This window comes from Capricornis sumatraensis, chromosome 8 (assembly GCF_032405125.1).
Source record: "Capricornis sumatraensis isolate serow.1 chromosome 8, serow.2, whole genome shotgun sequence".
NCBI classification, from domain to species: Eukaryota; Metazoa; Chordata; class Mammalia; order Artiodactyla; family Bovidae; genus Capricornis; species Capricornis sumatraensis.
In genome coordinates, this window is record NC_091076.1 from 83,189,403 (window position 1) to 83,209,754 (window position 20,352).

At 45.7% G+C, this 20,352-nt stretch overlaps 2 protein-coding genes across 3 annotated transcripts in view; both read right to left on the bottom strand.

Moving 5' to 3' along the window:
- Nucleotides 1–1,935: 1,935 nt before the first annotated feature.
- TVP23C (trans-golgi network vesicle protein 23 homolog C) lies at nt 1,936–11,347 on the bottom strand. 2 transcript variants are annotated; one of them, XM_068977138.1, is made up of 7 exons: nt 11,232–11,347; nt 10,514–10,596; nt 9,176–9,320; nt 7,009–7,098; nt 5,719–5,850; nt 4,388–4,516; nt 1,936–3,042 (listed from the first exon to the last, which is right to left on the bottom strand). In XM_068977138.1, the coding sequence occupies exons 1-7, from the start codon at nt 11,241–11,243 to the stop codon at nt 3,007–3,009; spliced, it is 627 nt and encodes a 208-aa protein (XP_068833239.1). In that variant the 5' UTR covers nt 11,244–11,347; the 3' UTR covers nt 1,936–3,006. The 2 variants fall into 2 exon arrangements, with proteins under 2 accessions (XP_068833239.1, XP_068833238.1); XM_068977137.1 differs by lacking the exon at nt 11,232–11,347 and adding an exon at nt 10,799–10,883.
- A 2,730-nt stretch (nt 11,348–14,077) lies between these two features.
- The window catches only part of FBXW10B (F-box and WD repeat domain containing 10B), a 30,638-nt gene continuing 24,363 nt past the window's right edge, over nt 14,078–20,352 (bottom strand). The window contains exons 11-14 of the mRNA XM_068977458.1: nt 19,440–19,598; nt 17,397–17,662; nt 16,245–16,301; nt 14,078–14,916 (exon numbers count right to left, since the gene is read on the bottom strand). Of these exons, the coding sequence (XP_068833559.1) occupies nt 14,099–14,916; nt 16,245–16,301; nt 17,397–17,662; nt 19,440–19,598 (1,300 nt within the window). The 3' untranslated portion in view covers nt 14,078–14,098. The remainder of the gene's footprint in view (nt 14,917–16,244; nt 16,302–17,396; nt 17,663–19,439; nt 19,599–20,352) is intronic.

The following is a 20,352-nucleotide window of genomic DNA, read 5'->3' on the forward strand; positions in this document are numbered from 1 at the left end:
TACTACATGCAACTGTCAGTAACACAAGGTTTTCACGGTCTCACCTCCCTCTCAAGGTTACAGAGGGAGAATCAAATGAGGTTAATAGACATAAAAGAACTCTGAATAAGCTCAAAAGAGTTTTACTAATTTGACGGATGATAGTATCGACACCTCAGTGGACTTATCTGCCATAAGCTCTGCACAACACACAACTTTCAAAGGTGTGGGTCAGGGAACAGGTACATGGGGGCTGGGGAATGCAACGCTGGGGAATGCAACACTGCTTTCACGTCAACTGCACCAGTCAGCCAATTCACTTGTGCTCAAGGCTGACCAAGCAAGACAAAAGGGAAAGCAATATTTGCACCCCATAGTCTCTTCCAACTAGCTTTCAGTCTTGAAATGATTAAAGTGTGTGGGGGGCCCAGATTTTTACCTTCCAGAGATGGTTGCTATGTCCCCTCTCTGTGAATGCAGGGGGAGTTTGTGGCTGCTTCAACCAGAGTGTGGCAGAAGCGACACTACGTGAATCCCGAGGCTAGTCACAGAACGTCACGCACTTCTCTGGCTCCCTAGGGAAGCCTGTCTGAGACCCCAGCTGCCAGGCTGTGGAGACGACCTCAGATGAGCCTCCACGGAGAGACAACCCAGAGGTTGCAAATATAGATGTTCTAACTGCAACCTGGCTGCGGTCCACCTGACAGCCAGCATCAGCTTCCAGACCCAAGAAGACACCCCTAGATGCTTCCTGCCTCCTGGAGAGCATGCAAACCCCGGCCTTCAAACCTCTCAGCTGAGCCTAGACTGTGCAGCAGTGAAAAGCTGTTTCTGATGGGCTTCACCCAGACCCCTGATCCCCAGCTTGTGTGTCATGAAATGACTACTCTGCAAGGCTTGGTTTCGGGGTGAATTTTTATGGAACAGCAGCATCTGGAAGGGCTAGACTGGTTAGCTTAAACACCTCACAGTGGAAAGAGCAAACGTGTGTCTGCTGAACTCCTACATCTCAAATTCCACACTAACAGAAACTGTGGGGGAAGCTAAAAATACAGACTGGTAAGAATTTAGTTAGGCTGCAGCAACAGGAAAACAGTAGTAACACTTAAAAAAGAGAGAAGTTTGTTTCTCAGTTAAAAATTCAGACGGGCACTTCAGGGCTGTCCCCACCAGAGGGAACTCAACCTCTACTTCTCTGCTGTTCACAAGACCAGGCTTCCACCCCATTAACCACAACAACTATCCAAGCACCATCTGTTCCATGTACATTTCAGCTAACAGGGGTGGAAAGGAGAAGAGACAGGCATACCATCCTTCTAAGGACACTTCCTGCAAGTGCAGCCACAAAACGGCAAAAAAAATCTGGGAAACACTGTCTCTGTTGCCATGTTCTGGCTAATAAGTGGGAAATGAGCAGAAGGGAAAAACTAATAGTGGGGGATAAAAAGCAGCAAACAGCAGGTGCTGCCACATGCACATTCCGAAAATCAGTCTGGTTTAGGATCGCAGCCTCAAATAACAACAGCTGCCTCAAGAACGACACCAATGGGTCTCCTGCTAGACTCCCAACTCAGCAGACTGATGTCAGATCTTTCAGGTTCAATAATATCATGTCTTTACACAGCATTCACTTTCCTCATCAGATATGTATAAATAAAATGGGAAATAAGCACTTACCAAATTAATGACTTAGTAAGTTAATGATCCATAAGAAAGGAAAGGACATTTAGAGACAAAGACTTCCTCAAAAATCAGAGGCGTGTCCTGATGGCTCTTCCTGCAATCAGTGGCTCCTTGGACAAGTCACTCAGTGACCTGAGGTCCCGCTCTGTCACCAATACACTCGTGTCACACAGAACAGGTTTGCCATGAGGATCAAATGAGACCACAAACGTCACGGTGCTTTGTAAACAGTAGAGTTTTATACAAATATAAAGTTATGCACCTTCAAAGCTCTCACTCCAATAAAGACACGCATTCAATTAAACAAAACATCTTCAAAAAATTTTTAACAATGTATAAATACAATCACAAAATAATCCACTGATTAAAACAAAGTTTACAGTACCTACGACAGAATTCAGATGCCTACAGTATTTTGCAGATTGTTACATATGTTGTTTTAACAAATACCGTTAATACAAATGCATGATTTACAATATCCCCATTACAGCAAGACAAAAAAAATATTCATAAAATAAAACGTCTTTTAGGCATTTACAATGCCAAGTACTGAAATAATTATTCTCACTATTACATAAGAATAATACTCTTTTAGTGGAGAAAGACTTCATTAGGCCGAGGATCACTGAAGAGCTTCTGGGGGTTTCGAAGTAAAATCTGGCTTTTCTCCCCCCAAAATAAATAGAACAGCAGCCATCCCTAGGAATCCCATGAAAATAAACTATGAATGTTCCTGTTATGTTAACTGGGTCTTGAGTACAAGACTCATCAGTAAACCAAATTTTAGAAACTAGTTAACACCAACAGCCCAAGTGTGGTCTGTACCTGCCTGTGAATGCCTAGGATAAGAAGTCTCATCACGAAAGTATACATAAGTGTAAAATTAACCATTATTTCTAACGTATACATTAGCCAAAGTGCTCACTCTTACCATGGAAGCAAAAACTTCTAAAATAATCTATAGAAACAGTGTGTAAACACAGAGAGTTTTGAGAGAGACTAAGAACATCCTTCTGTGTTCTATGGACCAAGATGCAAAGGTCTCCATTTACATGGACGTGAACACAAACACTTTAACTTAAAAGACACAGGGATCTCACAAGACTATGGACAGACGCCTATGTATACCATAAACCAAATGCCGACAATGTTTCTAGCCATACCACACCTTCAAGGCCCAAGTGCTAGAAAGAAGACAATATGAAAACTACTTTTCCTTTTTCTTAAAGTAAATTTTTAAATGGAAAAACAAACACCACACTCCTCTTTGCAGTAGCTTCTGAGTTCTGAAGATTCAGTCAAGACCCCCTTGGGCGGTTCCCCATGAAAAAAGCACACAGACTTTCACTCTCCTGAGGAGGTCTGAGTGTCGCCAGTGGTCTGCAAAAGAAAAACAATTCCTTAATGCCAAAAGTGATTTACAAAATAAAGAAAAGCTATTTTACATTAAACACCAGATTCAAAGCACTAGGAAAACATTTCCTATTTGTCAGCAGATGCAGTTACTACATGGCCCCATTATGTTAAAAATTACTGTCATGCTGGAGAAGTAAAGCAGTGAGTCCACCCGGATGTCCAGCAGGCAATCTCACTGGAGCAGAGCATCACTGGCTGTCATGTAAGTCTACCAACCCTGTCCATGTACGTTAGGCTCAAAGTTCAAAATCTGAAGGGAAAAACCTACTGAGCGCACACTTGAAAATTACCATAAGGTGGACTTCACCCAGCAAAAGTATACTAGGACTCTGCCAAAGCCGTCAAGATGAGTCATGGCCCTGCAAGAATCCTTGCTTTCCCCACTTCTTAACTTTTCTACAAGAGAAACCATACAGGAAAGAGCAACAAATTTCAAGAGAGGAGAGCTGGGTTAAGCCCTCACTTTGAACCACTTAGCCGCTGTTTATTTCTGAGACGCCACTTAGCCTCTCAGGGCCTTAGTCACAAAGGTAATCTCTAGACCAGCAACATCAGCACCACCTGGGAACGTGTAAACATGCAACTGGTGAGACCTGGCCCCAGGTTATCAAGTAAGTAAGAAACTTCGGGGGTGGGACCCCGAGATCTGTGTCCTAGCCCTCCAGGCAATCCTGATGCAGGGCCAAGGTTGAAAACCCGTTAACCGTCCTGCACATCATTACCTGCCCAACCTACTGCACAAACACAAACGTGAGGCGTCATTCACACAAAGACCTAATCAATTTCCTAAAGATTTTACCAGCAACTATTTTTACCTAAGAATACTACTGATCCCACTGAAAACTCTAACTGAAAACTTCACATCCAGGAACTACAGTAATAAAACTTACATGTTCTTAAAAAAATCTGAGTACTTTTAAAATAATCTTTAATGATACGGTCTTATGTTTCTAACTTGCTCATACTATAAACCCTAAAACCATATAAGATACATTCTTTAAGACTGCCACCAGAAGTAATGGAAAGCAACTGAACTTCAGCTAAATTTTTCTAAAAAAAAAAATTATTGTCAGTGAACAGTTTAGCCCTCTGGTTTTAAAATAACTTCAGGACACTGACATTTTTGGAATGTCCTAAAAGCTTCCAAAGACAAATTAAAATAACTTGACTATCACCATTTCATACTTAAATATATCCCTTTAAAAACTTCAAGTATTTCACAGAAATTAAACTCTACAAGAGTTAGAAATCACCACTGCATTAGTCACTGACCACATCAAAATGATCCTCACATCCAGAGAACACTTACTTGTCTTAAAAACTGCTTCCCAAGGTAAGTGGTGGCCATGCTGGTTAGGTTCTTCCTGCTGCCCACTTTGCACCTGATGTAGCCATACAGGTTGGCCCCTTGCAGCACCACTCCCATGATAACCACCGCCTAGGGGAAGGCAACAATCAACAGTTACGGGCCTGATGGTGACTGACCATTCTCTCTGCCATCAATGACACATAGAGCCCAGCTTGCAAAAGAAGAGAAGGAAGCTTTGTGAAGGGTGGCAAAGACTCCTCCCGTCTCCCTTCCAAAACAGACTCATCCACCACGAGCTCTGCACTGTCCAACAAGCAGCCATCAACATGCATGCTGTGTGTCAGAGCCGGGGGTACAGTGGCGGGACCTCCCTACTATTTTCCATGGTTCAGTGAGCAGACATAGAAAAGTAACTGAGACCCAGAAGGAGTGCAAATGTCAATTATTTCCTTAAGAATTCCAAAAGAATGGTCAAGACAACATGGCCCTAATCCCACATGACTGATGTCCTTACAAGTAGAGGAGATTAGGACACTGACACGTACAGAAGGAAGACCATGTAAAGACACAGGGAGAAGACGGCCAATAAGCCAGAGAGACCTTCGGGATTGGGAGAAAACACAGTGCTGCCGTGTCAGCCCCCGGTCTGAGTACTTTGTCAGGGCACCCAGAGCAGACAGGTTCAGCTGCACCAGGTACCTCAGCACGTGAGCTCCAGCACTCTCACCTGGAGCTGCGAGCCTCGAGTAAGCAGTCTTACTGCCACGAGGCCACCAGGCTGTCCACTTGGGAGGCCATGGGACCTCATAGAGAGGGGCCATACCAGCCCCCAGCCACTGTTCGATCAAAAAAACAAAAGATCCCAAGCCAGAACTTCCCAGACAAGCCCCTTCCAACCTCCTGAACCAGAGAAACTGAGAGAGACTATTCAATGACTGTTGCAGTAGATGACAGGACAGGTCACCACCAGCACTTTCAGGAAGGACCACCGTCAGCTCGAAACTAAGCTAAGCATGTCGGGAGTATGCGGACCACCCACACCTGACAAGGTCCTGGGACCAATGTGGTAATCACTGCACTGTGACTACCAATGTGGTAATCACTTAGATGGGCTAAGTCAACACACTGCTGGGCACCTGGAGAACTGGTAAGACGGGGTCTTTCACAGGACTGTTTTCTAGTGCTCAGAGGAAAGCAGAGTTGAGACTCCAAACTCAGGAAATACAAGATGAAGCTGTCTGTTCGAGACAGGACCCTAATGTTATTGATAAGACTGGTGGTCACCTATTGCGATTACCCACTGGCCACCTGGGTGGGTCACCGACACTCACCAACCACTTTACTCTGAAAGAGAAGAGAGCACTGAAGGCAAAGACCACCCACAGCACAGGACAGGCAACGAGTCCCAACCAGAAGATCCTTGATTCAGCCTCGGAGACGGTTTTACCCTCTTGAGGGGAGGCCTACAAAACAACACAGATTTAATAACCAAGGTTCTGTGATATTTATTGGCAAAAAGTTAAAACATTTTTAGTGAAAAACTCCTTACCCTCAAATTTAAATAAATTAATACAGACAACCCAAGTCCCAACTTTGAACCCCTACTCCCTGCCCTGTTCAAACAGTAGATGTACCACCACTGTGATGTTTAGAACTGGTCTTAATGTGGTTTGTTTTAAATCGAGAATGTTTTATTTTCAAGGCAGAGTGGACAGTTTGTCATCACCCAACACAGTAAAGGTGGCCTCTGACAGGCTTCTAGTCATGCCTCTTGCACTTACACTGGTTATTCATAATCAACCCTTTAACAACACCTTCATGGTAAGGATTCAGTAAATCAAGGCTGTGGTCATCCTGGAGACTCAAAGGTGAGGTCAGGGTCCAGGAGTTAGGACCCTGACAATGACCACCACATCTTAGCAATATCCAGGAATGTAAAAGGTTGTGTGCTGTTCCCCAGGTGGGTTTTATAACATAAAGGTCTAGGGCTCACTGAGCACACACTGCTTTCTGAGAAGCACTAGTCAGGGCCCTTCCAAGCAGAAGGCGAGAGATTTAACCCATGCTGTCTTCAAGAATGTTGTCCTCTGCTGCCCAAGCTGATTCCACTACAGGGAAGCAGGCTAAAACCCCAAAGAGATCAGTGTCCCCCAGGGCTTCTGAAGGCAAAGCCTAAAGAGCAAACTGCTTCCATCAACTCAGATTTTCTATGCAGTTGCAATCCTCTTTCTTCCCTGCCCAGGAATGGAGAAGGACCATGGGGGCAAGAGGGAGCCATTGGAGGCAGTTACCCCTGGCAGAGCCCACAGAGCCAAGGGGCTCAAAAGAGATCCTGCAGCAGCAGCCCCCAGGGGCCAGCCGGGCACACGGCATACACTCGGAGCCCAAGCCCTCTCTCATGATTCTTTCCTGGAAACACCATTTTCAGCCTGAGCCGGCCAGAGAAAACGGGGAGTTCAGAAGGCCATCCAGTTTAGTGCTGCCCCGCCAAGGGATCTGGGGTGGCTCTTTATGAGTTGATTACGTCTACATAGGTAACTTATCCTTAAATATTCAAATATTATCTATACAAAATGTATTACATGACATGGAAGAAAACCAAAACACCAGAGGCTGTTTACCTTCCGGGACTCAAACACCCAATGGCTTTTTCCGTCTTCATCAATATGATTCCACCAGCGCAGGCCAACCATTAGTCTACCTGTGACATTCTGGTGAAGATTAACACACATACACACATTTTAAAACCACCACCGACAGATCTACCTTAACATCCTATCTTAGTGTAACATTTCACAGACAACAAATCATCAGCTTTCCATCCATAACACCCAGTTAAGACCAGCACATGTGAGGCCTGGACCAAAGAGTAACTACAATGGCCACGCAGGCCCAGCAGGACAGAGGTGACAGGGTCGGCACATCCACAAACATCGCCCTTCTTTCCCCTCGTGAGCTCTCGCCCTTTCTCTGGTTTCCTGTTTCTAAACCTGACTCTTTAGCCACTGGGACCTACTTTTGGACTGAATACTGAGTTCCCCCAAGTTCATGTGCTGAAAGTCTAGCCCCACAGCATCGCCCAGTGATAAGTGTCAGGCGAAAGCCTCAGGGAGGTGACGAGGGTGAGATGAGGTCAGGAGGGGGGAGCCTGTGCAGATGGGATTAGTGTCCCCCTTCGAGGCAGGAGAGTTTCTACCCTCTCTCTCTGCTCTCAGCTGTGTGAGAAGTGAGCAGTCTAGAACCCGGTGGAGGGCCCTCGCCAGAAGCTGAACATGCTGGCACCCTGTACCTGGATTTCCAGCCTCCAGAATGTGGAAAATAAATCCCTGTTGTTTGCGAGCCACCCAGTCTCTGGTATTGTGTAAGCAGTCCATTTAATAGTTTCCCCATTCCTGACTTAATTTCATATCTCAATTATTTGTGTATCTGTACGTAATCCTGCCACACACAAAGAGCGACTTTCTTTAAGCCTTTTTTTTTTTAAGAGTTCATCAGAAAATATATTTTCTGGCCATATTTCTTAAAACTCTAAACCCACAAGGTTCTAATTATTTAATTTTTAGAAATTACAAGGAGGAACTGACTAAAAGTCAAAAGGTAGTGTTCTATCTGGCTAGGCAGAAATAACATGAACAACAAAAAGAAACATTCGTCAAAACAAAACTATGACCTGGCTACAGTAAACACTTTAGGACACAAAGCAACAAAAGAAACTCAAGCCAAAGAAGACTGTACAAAATAAGTACCTACAGGAACAGACCTTTGTAATTTTTATTCTCTACATTTTGTGGCCTACACCACCAAGCCAAAGACTTCTGATTATCTCTAAGAATCAAAAGATCTAAAATGGCTGGGCTGGTGGGCATGAGTAGACCCGTAACACCTTATTGGTTTTTGAATCAGTAAACACATCTCTGAAACTGCAAAACTAGTTTTTGCATTTTTTTCCCCCTGTATTCAAAATTTAAAAATTTCCAAACATACAAAAAAGCTTTACAGTGAATACGCATATGCCTAATCCTGGAGTCTACATCTCATATTTGACCACAGTGACTTCCTCACACACCCCTCTATCTGTACAACTATCGCTCCACCACCATGGCCTCTGGGTCTATTTCTTACCTTCTCAGTATCCCCTACGACATGGCTCCTCAGCCCCAGCACTATCTGCACTCGGGGCCAGATAATTCTCTGACATGGGAGGCTGTCCCGGCTATGCACCTTAAGATGGCCAGCAGCATCCCTGGCCTCCACCGTGATGCCAAGAGCACACTTCCCCACCCCGAGCTGCGACAACCAAAAATGTCTTCGGACGGTGACACACAACAAACGCCCGCAGGGGTGGGGGGGAATTGACCCTGGCTAAGAAACACTGTCCTGGAGCTCCCATGGGAGCCTTCGCAATGGTGGGGACTCCTTCAGTTATCTGTGGTCAAGCTATCCTGGGGTCTTATCTAGAAATCACACATGGCACAGCCAGAGGTGACCCCTGAAGCAAAACCAATGGTGTGGACCAGAAGCAGTATGTGCGTGGTCTGTAGCTGCTGGTCACATTTTTGTGTGTTTCACTTTAAAGCTGATGCAGGTTAACATAACACACAGACAAGTCAGTAGAGTAGTAACCTACTGACATAACTGGCACTTGTACACAGATGAAGCCTAAGGTAACAAAAAGATAAATTAACCCCAATCGAAAATGCTAAGTCTCTTTTTTTTTTTTTTTACTGTTTATACGTCATTCAATCTCATCACATTAAATGATTTTAAAATAAAAACAATCAAACCTACCTTGACTGCCCAAAAGTCACATGACAACAACAAGATAATTGTCACCATACAGGCAATAAAGCTGCTGCTGAACAATTCACAGAGAAGATAGACTATAATTGCACTGACTCGAAAGAATAAATGGAAAAATGATGCCACTGGGTGTCTGAAAACCAAAACATAACAAAAGAAATGCAATTACATTTTACGACAGATACTGCAGATGTAGATGAAAATGTTTCAGCCACAGAACCATGCAGAGTCTTGTCAAAATAAAAGGTGACTTGAGGAAGAAGCAAACCAAGTACCTCTCTTTTTTCCTAAGTCCCATTATTTGACTAGGCCCTGCTGTCACAGAAAATACACTATGTAAACATGACTTTACACCTCACTGACTATAAACTTTCACAAGAAACATAACAAGAAACCTTACCAAGGTTGGAGAAATAAGGGACACTATACTCTTAGGACCAACTCCTATTTTCACCTGTCTAAAAGGCATGCCCTCAGAATTCCCAGGCCCTCAGAAATCCCTTCAGGCATTAAGACAAAATACCTATCAGGCAGAGTTGGTGTTTTATTAACAGCATCATTGAGCTATAACCACATGCCATACAATTCACCTGTTTAAAGGGTATAATTCAGTTATTTCTGGTATATTTACAGAATTGTGCAACTATCACACAATCAATTTTAGAACTTTTTCATGATTCCCCGCCCCCCAAAAGAAATCCTATACCTGTGGGCAGTCACGCCCCCATTTACCCCAATTACACCCCTCCTCCAGCCCCTGGTAACCACTAACGTACTTTCTGTCCCTATGGATTTGCCTGTTCTGGACACTCCACATAAATGAAATCATATAAAATGTGGTTTTCTGCACTGGTATCTCTCACTTGGCGTAATGTTTTCAAGGTTCAGGTAGAGTTTTATTTCATTAAGTGAATTTCTTTAGAGAGTACTAAGTATGGAACTGAAATTTGGCTTGATGTTTTCATATTAATTGACACAAAAGATACAGTACTGAAATTTTCACAATAAACCCAACTGTAATGTATCTTTAGAAATTATCTTTAAAAATGGTGCATCCTTGGTACAAAAGTCAGAATTAAAAACACTGGTGTTCAAATAATTGGCTTTGCAGATTTGAAAACTCAGTACTGAGTAAAATTCCATATGTCAACTATTCCCAGAGAAAACATGAGATGTCATCTCATCTCAGACTGAAAAGCGAACTGGCAGTACACAATCTTCACCAGCATAGTCACAACCACTCTGCCCAGAAAACCAGTGCTGGCACCAGTCAACAGACAAAACAGCACCAGACGCTGACCCATCCCTTACAACTTGTCCTTATACCTGATTTTTGATTTTTTCGGCCTGTTAGTTGTCTCTTCTTCCGCATCAAACAGTGAAACATCTTCAGTGTCGTCATTACTGTCCTGATAGGAAAAGTAGACACTCATGAAGCAAAATGAAATCCCCTCTTCCACTAGTCAACACGGAAGACAACGGAAAGACACGGTCACAGCCACCTAGAACTCACAGCCCAGGTCTCACCCTGGCTTTGTTATCACTATGTGAAAACACCTTAGTCTTGTAACTTATCCTGTCTCCGCGCCCCGGCCCTGGACCAGCCCCTACCCCCGGCACAGTCCACTTCACCCTCCCATTCAGGGCAGGAAGCATTCCGCGTTGTGTGCAGCTCTTTCCCAGGGCCTAAGACGGTGGCCTCGACCACGGTAACTCCTCAACGCGAAAACACCACCTACGATAATCTGAGCAAAAGTGTAATTTTTCCAAAAACAGGAAGATGCCCTGAGGGCAGATGTGGTCACGGGAGTGGACCAAGCGTCCATCACCTCCAACGCTGCTTCAACGGCATAAACTTCACCGCTAGGCCCGGGAGAGCAACTCCTCTAATCCCACGTCCAGAGCGGCGGCCCCCTCCCCTCGCCCGTCCACACTCGGCGTCTTCGCTACTGCGCCCTTCAAACCCAGCAGGCCGGGCCCCTCCAGGCCCTCACCTGGCAGGCCCAGCCGCCGAGGCCCTCTCCCGGCGCCCACAGCCCCTCACCTGCTGCAACATGACGGCTAGGCGCCAGCCCCACTTCCGGAAGCCACGTCAGCGCCGCAGCCGCGGGGAGGGACCGACCAGACGCGAAAAGGACTCCACCAGCCAGGAGGAGCCGAAGTAACAGCGGAAACCCGGCCCTACTTCCGCATCCGGGCTCTCGGGGGAGGAGCGAGTGGGGTGGGGCGAGTGTGGGGACTGGGCGACTCGGGGTGGGGCGGGACTAACGAGTGGGCGAGACGCGAAGCCCGGACTCGGGGTGGGGCGGGGCTAGCAAGTGGGCGGGGACTCGCGGACTGGTCCAAGCAGGAGCTGAAATTAACCGTGCAGCATATCGCGGAAAGCTTCATGGTTTATCACGTAGAGATGTTGCTTGTACCTACAGGGTGTCCTTCCCATCATTGTGGACGGCCTCAGGGCAGGTTTGGGGACGGGGTGTTCCATAGTTTTAGTTTGAGTGTTCTACGATGATCTGTAATCCTGTACAGCATTGCTTTTGTACTTTTAAATGGTGGAAACAATTGAAAAAATAAATGTGCACTTACCAATTATCTAACTGACCCCTGTGTTCCTTCCCTTCTTCGGGAAGGTGATGAAAGGGTGTCCCTATAGGATGGGTACCTACTCAATAGGAGATGTTATTCTTCTTATGGTTTTAAGTTTAGCGGCTAAGGATGTGGTCTTGCCCCTTGAAGGAGCTGAGTTCAGGGACTTGGCATCTTCTCTGAAACTGAGATGGTAACAGTGTTCTACCTGCTAGACCTATGTGAAACTGCTCTTGGAAGACTCATGGAATAATATGTAGAAGCACGTTTCCTTAATTGAGGAGATTCTTTCCATACAAATCACAATTTTGTATGGCTATTGGCCAATGCTACTTTACACCTGATATCTTAATAATGGAGAAAAAAAATTCTCCAAGGAGAGAAAGGCTGCCAACCATTAGTATTTGTGGACCTGGAGGTGAAAGTGGAGGCTGGGAGCAGGTGTCTCATGCATCTAGTCTGTCATGCCAGGGTTTTGGTGGCCCACCCAGTGTGTGGGTTGTGGGGTTGGTGTTTTGTTGTTTTGTTCTGCTACTGTTTGAATGGTTTCCATCCCACAGCCATGCTGGGCTAGTGGAGGGTACCCCCTTCGGATGGGGCTTGAGCTCTCTGATGGGCCAGAGGCCCTGTGCTGGGCTGCATGCTTCTAAATTACCTGCCTGGCCCCTCAACAGCTTTAAGTAGCAACATCGACACACGCTATCAGTGTAGAAAGGGTCAGTTCAGTTCAGTTCAGTTGCTCAGTTGTGCTGGATTATTTGCAACCCCATGGACTACAGCTCGCCAGGCCTCCCTGTCCATCACTAACTCCCAGAGTCTACTCAAACTCATGTCCACCGAGTCGGTGATGACAGTACTTTGTCAACAAAGGTCCGTCTAGTCAAGGCTATGGTTTTTCCAGTAGTCATGTATGGATGTGACAGTTGGACTATAAAGAAAGCTGAGTGCTGAAGAATTTATGCTTTTGAACTGTGGTGTTGGAGAAGACTCTTGAGAGTCCCTTGGACTGCAAGGAAATCCAACCAGTCCATCCTAAAGGAGATCAGTCCTTGGTGTTCATTGGAAGGACTGATGTTGAAGCTGAAACTCCAATACTTTGGCCACCTGATGCGAAGAGCTGACTCATTTGAAAAGACCCTGATGCTGGGAAAGATTGAAGGCAGGAGAAGGGGATGACAGAGGATGAGATGGTTGGATGGCATCACCGACTCAATGGACATGGGTTTGGGTGGACTCCAGGAATTGGTGATGGACAGGGAGGCCTGGCGTGCTACAGTTCATGGGATCTCAAAAAGTCGGACATGACTGAGCAACTGAACTGAACTGAACTCTGCATATAAGTTAAATAACCAGGGTCACGATATACAGCCTTGACATTCTCCTTTCCAAATTTGGAACCAGTTTGTTGTTCCATGTCCAGTTCTAACTGTTGCTTCTTGACCTGCATACAGATTTCTCAGGAGGCAGGTCAGGTGGTCTGTTATCTCTTTAAGAATTTTCCAGTTTGTTGAGATCTACACAAAGGCTTTGGTGTAGTCAATAAAGTAGAAGTAGATGTTTTTCTGGAACTCTCTTACTATTTTGATAATCCAACAGATGTTGGCAATTGGATCTCTGATTCCTCTGCCTTTTCTAAATCCAACTTGAACATCTGGAAGTTCACGGTTCACGTACTGTTGAAGCCTGGCTTGGAGAATTTTGAGCATTACTTTGCTAGCGTGTGAGATGAGTGCAGTTGTGCAGTAGTTTGAGCATTCTTTGGCATTGCCTTTCTTTGGGATTGGAATGAAAACTGACTTATTCCAGTCCTGTGGCCACTGCTGAGTTTTCCAAATTTGCTGGCATATTAATTCTTCTCCCTAGGAGTTAGCCCTGAGAAGGAAACACAATTTGAGGGCTCCTTTTTGATACTTAATTGAACTTACTGTGCTTCATAAGGCTTCCATACAAAAACACCAGGGGACTCCAGTGCATGATTCTGATATAATCCCTTTGGTCCATTTGCTAGAAGAAATGGCACAGGAAATTGGTAGCGATAAGTGGTATTAAATTTCCAAAAACCACTTCTCCATCCCCCATCAATGAAACAGGGTTTCCATGCATCTCATTAAATGGTTTTCAGTGGGAATACAGATACCAGTCTCTCTTAGTCTCTGTTTCCTTACTTTGATAAGTATCAGTTCTTTGACTTATAGGAAGATAATGAAGAGTCCCCATGGTAAATGCCAGGGAACAGTTGAAAACAAACAAAACAAAAGAGGCCAAATATCAACATCTACTTGGTTTCCTGTTTATTATAAGACACTGTAATTTCCCAAGGCTGGTTCAAATAAACACATTTTGTCCAAGTTCAGGGGCCGCGGTTTTCCCCAGCTTCATGAAGTTGTCGATGGGCAGACCTTTGATCTTCCTGATCCATGCAGCTCTGCTGGCCTTTTCTGGATCGACCGCTCCAACTGGCTTAATGGCCTGAAACTCTTTCATCCTGGCCTCCCTATACTCTTTCTGCTCCTTCACAGTCAGCAGCATGAACTCTGTGTTCACTCGTAAGGGGTCAAGGGGAGAGCAGAAGCAGGGCCGTTCTTTCTTGGCAGCCTGGGCTGCGGTGCTCGCGAGCGGAGCCAGCATGCGGTTTGGCTTGATGACCTGCGTGCTGGTTAAGGGGCTGAAGTTGCGCACTCCGTCAGCTGAACTGGTCGCCCGGTCTTCGCCCTTCGAGCCACCATGGAACCTGGGGCAGACAAGCACCGGCTGGGGGATGGTGGACTGCACTCGGGGGCCATGTACAGACTTCTTCAGGTTGGGCTGAAGCTTCTGGATTTTGAGGGGAATATTGGTCTGCTTCACTTCTATGGGAGGAGTGCTGAATCTCAGTCGGTCAACTGCTTGTTGGACCACTTGGCCCTTCAAACTCAAGACCTTCCTTGAGTATGGAATGGAAGGTCCCCAGACATCGATGATCTGGGCCTGGGGCCTCCGGGGATAGGCAAACTCCCCAGAATTATGGGCTTTCTGCAGGGCGTTCACGGTCAGGAGGAACTGGTCAGGTGACATGGGTATGCCCCAGGACTTCTTTGAGCGACTGATCAAGTCTCCTGAAATTCCCAGATACCTTTGTTTTGGTAATTTCTCCATATCATCTGCTTTTTCCAAAAACAGAAAAGAAAAGCAAATCAGTGTTCCATGAAAACTATTAAATACTCATGCGTGAAAATTAAATCCATTCTAACTATTATGCAGACTAAGGTCGCTGTTGCCCAATGGACACGCCACCATCATGTGAACAAAAATCCTCTATGAGATGAGCAATCAGAATATATTTAACATGAGCTTTTAATAGATATGCTAGTATTTGTGTCCAAGGGTGCATTAACATCTAGATATGCATATTTTGGAAGGAACATCTCTCTGTTCCACACATTCTTGAAATTCCCCTGTGGTAATGAACTTCACACCCCATTTATGGGCCTTATAAATTTTTAGTGAAGTGTTAGTTGCTCAGTCATGTCCAACTCTTTGCGACCCTGTGAACAGCAGCCCACCAGGCCCCTCTGTCCATGCGATTTTCCAGGCAAGAATACTGGAATGGGTTGCCATGCCCTCCTCCAGGGGATCTTCCCGCCCCAGGGAACAAACTCTCATCTCTTACATCTCCTGCACTGGCAGGCAGGTTCTTTACCACTAGTACCACCTGGGAAGCCCATAAATTTTTAGTAACATACATAGATTTTAAAATAAAACTTGTATAGCAAAGTTTGATCTCCACTTTATTATAATCAAATTTGATTCCAAAAGATCTTTGGATGTTTCTTAGAATCAAAACTGCCTTCAAAAAATATGTCTCCACTGCAAAATGGAAACTATCACATGGCCAAAAAGCAATTCCTGAACAGGAGATCCCAAAACGTTTTGAATGATAACAGGTCCAAAAGCCACTGATAAGGACAAAAGATTCATTCTAGCACACTGGTGGCTCAGGGGTAAAGAATCTGCCTGCCAGAGCAGGAGATGCAGGTTCGCTCCCTGGGTGGGGAAGAGCCCCTGAAGAATGAATGGCAACACACTCCAGTATTCTTGCTGGGAAATCACATGGACAGAGGAGCCTGGCGGGCTACAGTCCATGGGGTGGCAAAGAATCTGACATGACCGAGTGACTAAACACTTTCACACTTTTCTGTGTGGCCTCAAGTTAGCAGGGGATGATTAGGGGAAATCAGTCACTAAACCAACACCACGGTCATTCTTAGTAGGAGCTGGGCATTTATCTGTTCTGAATCAAAGATAAACAAAGCTATTGGCCTGGTGAAAAACTGGACTGAACAGAGAGAGAAAGAGGGGCTGAATCCTGTCACACTGATTCAGAATAAAGGATCACCCGTCTTCTGATCTCTGGCGACAACAGGTTTTGCTTCCAAATTCTCCTGCTCGGCACCCATGCCATTTGCTTCCTGAGAACTCAGTTTCTTCCTGCCATCTTTCCAGGGTGACTTTGGCTTTCCTGGACTTGGAGGTGTTTCTGTTAACACACCTAAATTAAGATTGAAGAGGAAACTGTAGTAATTCTGTGATTCAATCAAGGATGACTACTGGGGGCACAGCTGATAATTCAACTGATCTTCACCCAAATTATCACTTTATTGTTTGATGTTTCTTATTCCTTGAAGCTAGGCAGTCACCTAGAACCAAAGGTCCATCTAGGTCACCAGCTGAACCCCACCCCAATCTGATTTCCTACTGATTATGAAGCTTTAAGTGTTATCTGAAATTTCTAGTGCTCTGTCCTAGCTGATCATTTGTGGTATCATATGCTTGGAGGTGATCTGTTGATCTAGTATTTTCCAGGTACGCATGTTATCAACCAGAGGTCTAGAGAGAAGAGAGCAATATATCTCGTCTCTGTCTTAAGGAAATAGTCACGTACTATATGTTTGGAAAGTAAATCATGAACTATATGTTTGGAAGTGGCTTCCCAGATGGCTCAGTGGTAAAGAATCCACCTGCCAAGCAGGAGACACTAGAGATACAGGGTCGATCCCTAGGTTGGGAAGATCCCCTGGAGAAGGGCATGCCAATCCACTACAGTATTCTTGCCTGGGGAATCCCATGGACAGAGGAGCCTGGCAGTCTACAGTCCATGGGGTCAGACACGACAGAGCAACTAACCCAACGGCAACATATGTTTGGATCAAGGGCATGGAGGAGGGTGTTGGTAGCTTGTTTCTTGTTTTAATGGCAAGTATGAAGGGCTCAATGGACATGAGTTTGAGTAAACTCCGGAAGTTGGTGATGGACAGGGAGGCCTGGCGTGCTGTGATTCATGGGGTCGCAAAGAGTCGGACACTACTGAGCGACTGAACTGAACTGGATTGATGAAGGGCTAGCGTCACCTTCTGTAGAAAGAGTCTAATACGTTTGGAAATTAGGCCTTGAAAATAAGCAGCTTCCCTTGAGCTGCCTATTAGATTGTCATGTCAAAGAGAACGGTTCCCACCTGCCCTAAAGAACTGGGATATACATCATTAAGAAACCACTGGCCAAAATATCCCACAAAGAAGCTGGTCCTGGCAGCCCCTTGCCTGCTCCAATGGATACCACAGAGGCTGCCTGGGTTCAGCTGTCTCACCTGTAGGTAATCTGGATGCCCTCCGGAAGATGCGGGACCTGTGAGGTTTGCTTAACAGGGACTCCTGGGCTGTCTGCTTGCTGGACACAGAATCCCTTGGACTGTAGACCTGGGTGCTAGATTTGGAGAGGACTTCTGCAAAGCTGTTTTCTTCCCTGTCCTCCTCTCTGTCCTTCTTCTTTTGTTTGGCCCGCTCCACTGAGTACTGCCACTTGATATTCTCAAACTGAAACAGGAGGATGTTGCTCTCCGTGTTGATCACCATCCTGGAACCAAAGCAACATGATTGCCCACAAAAGGGGACTTCCCTGGTAGTCCAGTGGTTAAGACTACACCTCCCAGTGAGGGGGAGCGGGTTCAATCCCTGGTTGGGGAACTAAGATCCCACACACCCCTAAAAGGAACGTGGAGGCTGCCATTGCCCCGGCTTCCAAATATGCATTAGGACTACTGTCCCATTGGATCCAGAGCCAAGAGATCAGTGCTGGGGCAATGACCACACAAACAGGGTGGTGTAGGTTGTTGTAGGGTCTAGAGCGGAGAAAGGTAGCAGGCCATGCAGCAGAACTCATTAGCTCTGTAGCTGGTTTCTTTAAAAATGAGTTGTGAGCAAAGCGCACGTGTCCTGATTACTTCGCTTCTCGAGTTAAAACATTTTTAAGTGAATTTCTGTTCCTGGAGTAAGTGCTAAGGACCTAGGTACCTGAGACAGAAAGCTTAGCTACTCTGCACACAGATGTCTGGAAGTTCACTCCTTTTTTAAGTACAGCATCCAAATGCCACATGTCTATTGTCATGATGGGATGAGAAAGCTCTCTAATGGGGGAAGTCTTTAAGCGCTCGCTGACCTTCTACCCCAATCTTCACTCCATCACTCCAGGATCTCTGTGCACACTCTATGTCCAGACAGGACATTTTGTATTTGGAAAGCAGGAGGGTTTCCATCTTCCCTAATACCCCCTGAACCCAGGACCCCAAATATTACCTCCCACCCACTGTTCCTGGGGTTCACAGCATTCACAGGGTGCTGCTCCCCAACCCTGGTTCCTAGGTCGCCTATAACTGTAAACAAGAGAAGGAAATGTTGTGTGCAGGCTCCTTTCTGCTCCAAAAGGCTGTAATTTTAAGGCTATCAACAGTCAGCATAAACTCTCCATAAAAGTGACTGGTTATGGTAGGATATGCTGGGATGGAATTAAGGAACCACCCCAGTTAGAAATCTTTCAGACTCATGTTTACTCAAGTTGACGTCTCTCTTTGGATGTCACGAATGAGAAAAAAGGTCAGAGGTGACCTCTGTGGCTTTCTGACTTCATGACTGAAAGAGTATTCATTTATTGAGCCTTCCTTCCTCAAGGAAGGAAGCCAAAGTAGTTCAGAGCGACTAGGTGATGTCTCAAGTGAGCCTGTGCTAGAATTTAAAAGTCTAGTTGGGTATTTTTACATGATATCACGTGAACCTAGTATATAACAACACAGTGCTATTCAGTTAGTGCCACCATGGTTCTGTTTCTTAAACTCCTCTGCTCCCTGGAGAAGGGAAGAGCCACCTACTCCAGTATTCTTGCCTGGAAAATCCCATGGACAGAGGAGCCTGGTGGGCTACAGTTCATGGGGGTCACAAAGAAAAGGCTTGACTAAGTGATTGAGCACACACACCTCTGCTCAGTTCTGCCCCGCTGGACATGGGGCCACCTGCCAATGCCACCCCAACCCTCCTGCAAGTCTCTTTGCATCAGAAACGAGACACAGGGAGCTGAGGAGCGCTCAGGCTGGACACGGGATCAGGGGGCAGGTGGAGGCTGTCTGTTGGCAGAACCAGGTCCCTGCAGCAGAGCTGTATCATGCCCATCATGTGATCAGATCTGACCCCGGAAACAAATGAGCCCCTGAGCCTATCATCCACCACAACCCAAAATGCAGGTGAGCACAACCTGTGTTCTCCTGCTGCCAGCAAATCCGGGGCCAGTGTCCCAGAGGAGGGTAAAAGAAACCATCTAAACAGACTCGCTCAGGACCCTGACCTCCACACCGACCACCCACCTGTTGCCCTGAATAAAGAAGGACAGCACAGGATCACCTCTGCCATTGGCTTTCATCACCTTCAGACAGTTCCCGTTTAGGAAATTGTAAATGCGGATCTTGCCATCGGCACAAGCACTGATGACCCGGAGGAAGAGAAGGGCCACATGGAGAACCTCCCTGGAAGGGAACAGAGCAACAGGCAGTACCCACCTTCCGGCAAACCACTCGGATGTGTCTGCAGTCAGGGACTTTGGTGTGTGTTTGGAAGTGGGTGGGGGGCTCACGACTGTCCTTGAAGCAATGTTTGCCTCATTTTGTGATTCTGGATGTAAACCATTAACCCTCAAGATGCAGCTGTACTCTCTTCCCTCACTCTGCAGTTACTGTTCCTACAACTTGGTCACAGTGCCACAAGGCAGAAAAACAAAAGGGCTTATGTCAAGATTTTTTGTGTGTGTGTCAGATATATAGATGACTATGCTTCTCTCTTACAATTTGATTTCTAGCTATCAGACTTAAATGTCATGCTCAGAATGATTTGACGTTTTGAATCTTTTGAAAAGTAGCATTATTATACAAATAAAGGGAAAAAACAGACGGGAAAATGGTTATCTTTATAAGAAGCAAAAACCTGGTATTTGAGCAGGTTCTCTTGGTCCTTAAATTAGTGGCTTTTATTCTTTCAGTGAAACATCCCATAGGTAAACTGTACTCAGCAGCTGAGATTTTTGAGCTCTCTTTTGTGATTACCAGCAGGAGAAAGGTTGAGGGGGGGAGTGGGAATCGGGAAAAGATTTAGATAAATGCCTCTAACAAAATCCCCCTGACAACAGTTGGGTCCTAGCTGGGCTCCAGATAAGTGGAGTATTCAGATCTGACAAGTGCCATTACCCCACTGCTATTAATGCTACTGAAAAATGGAACTTGATGT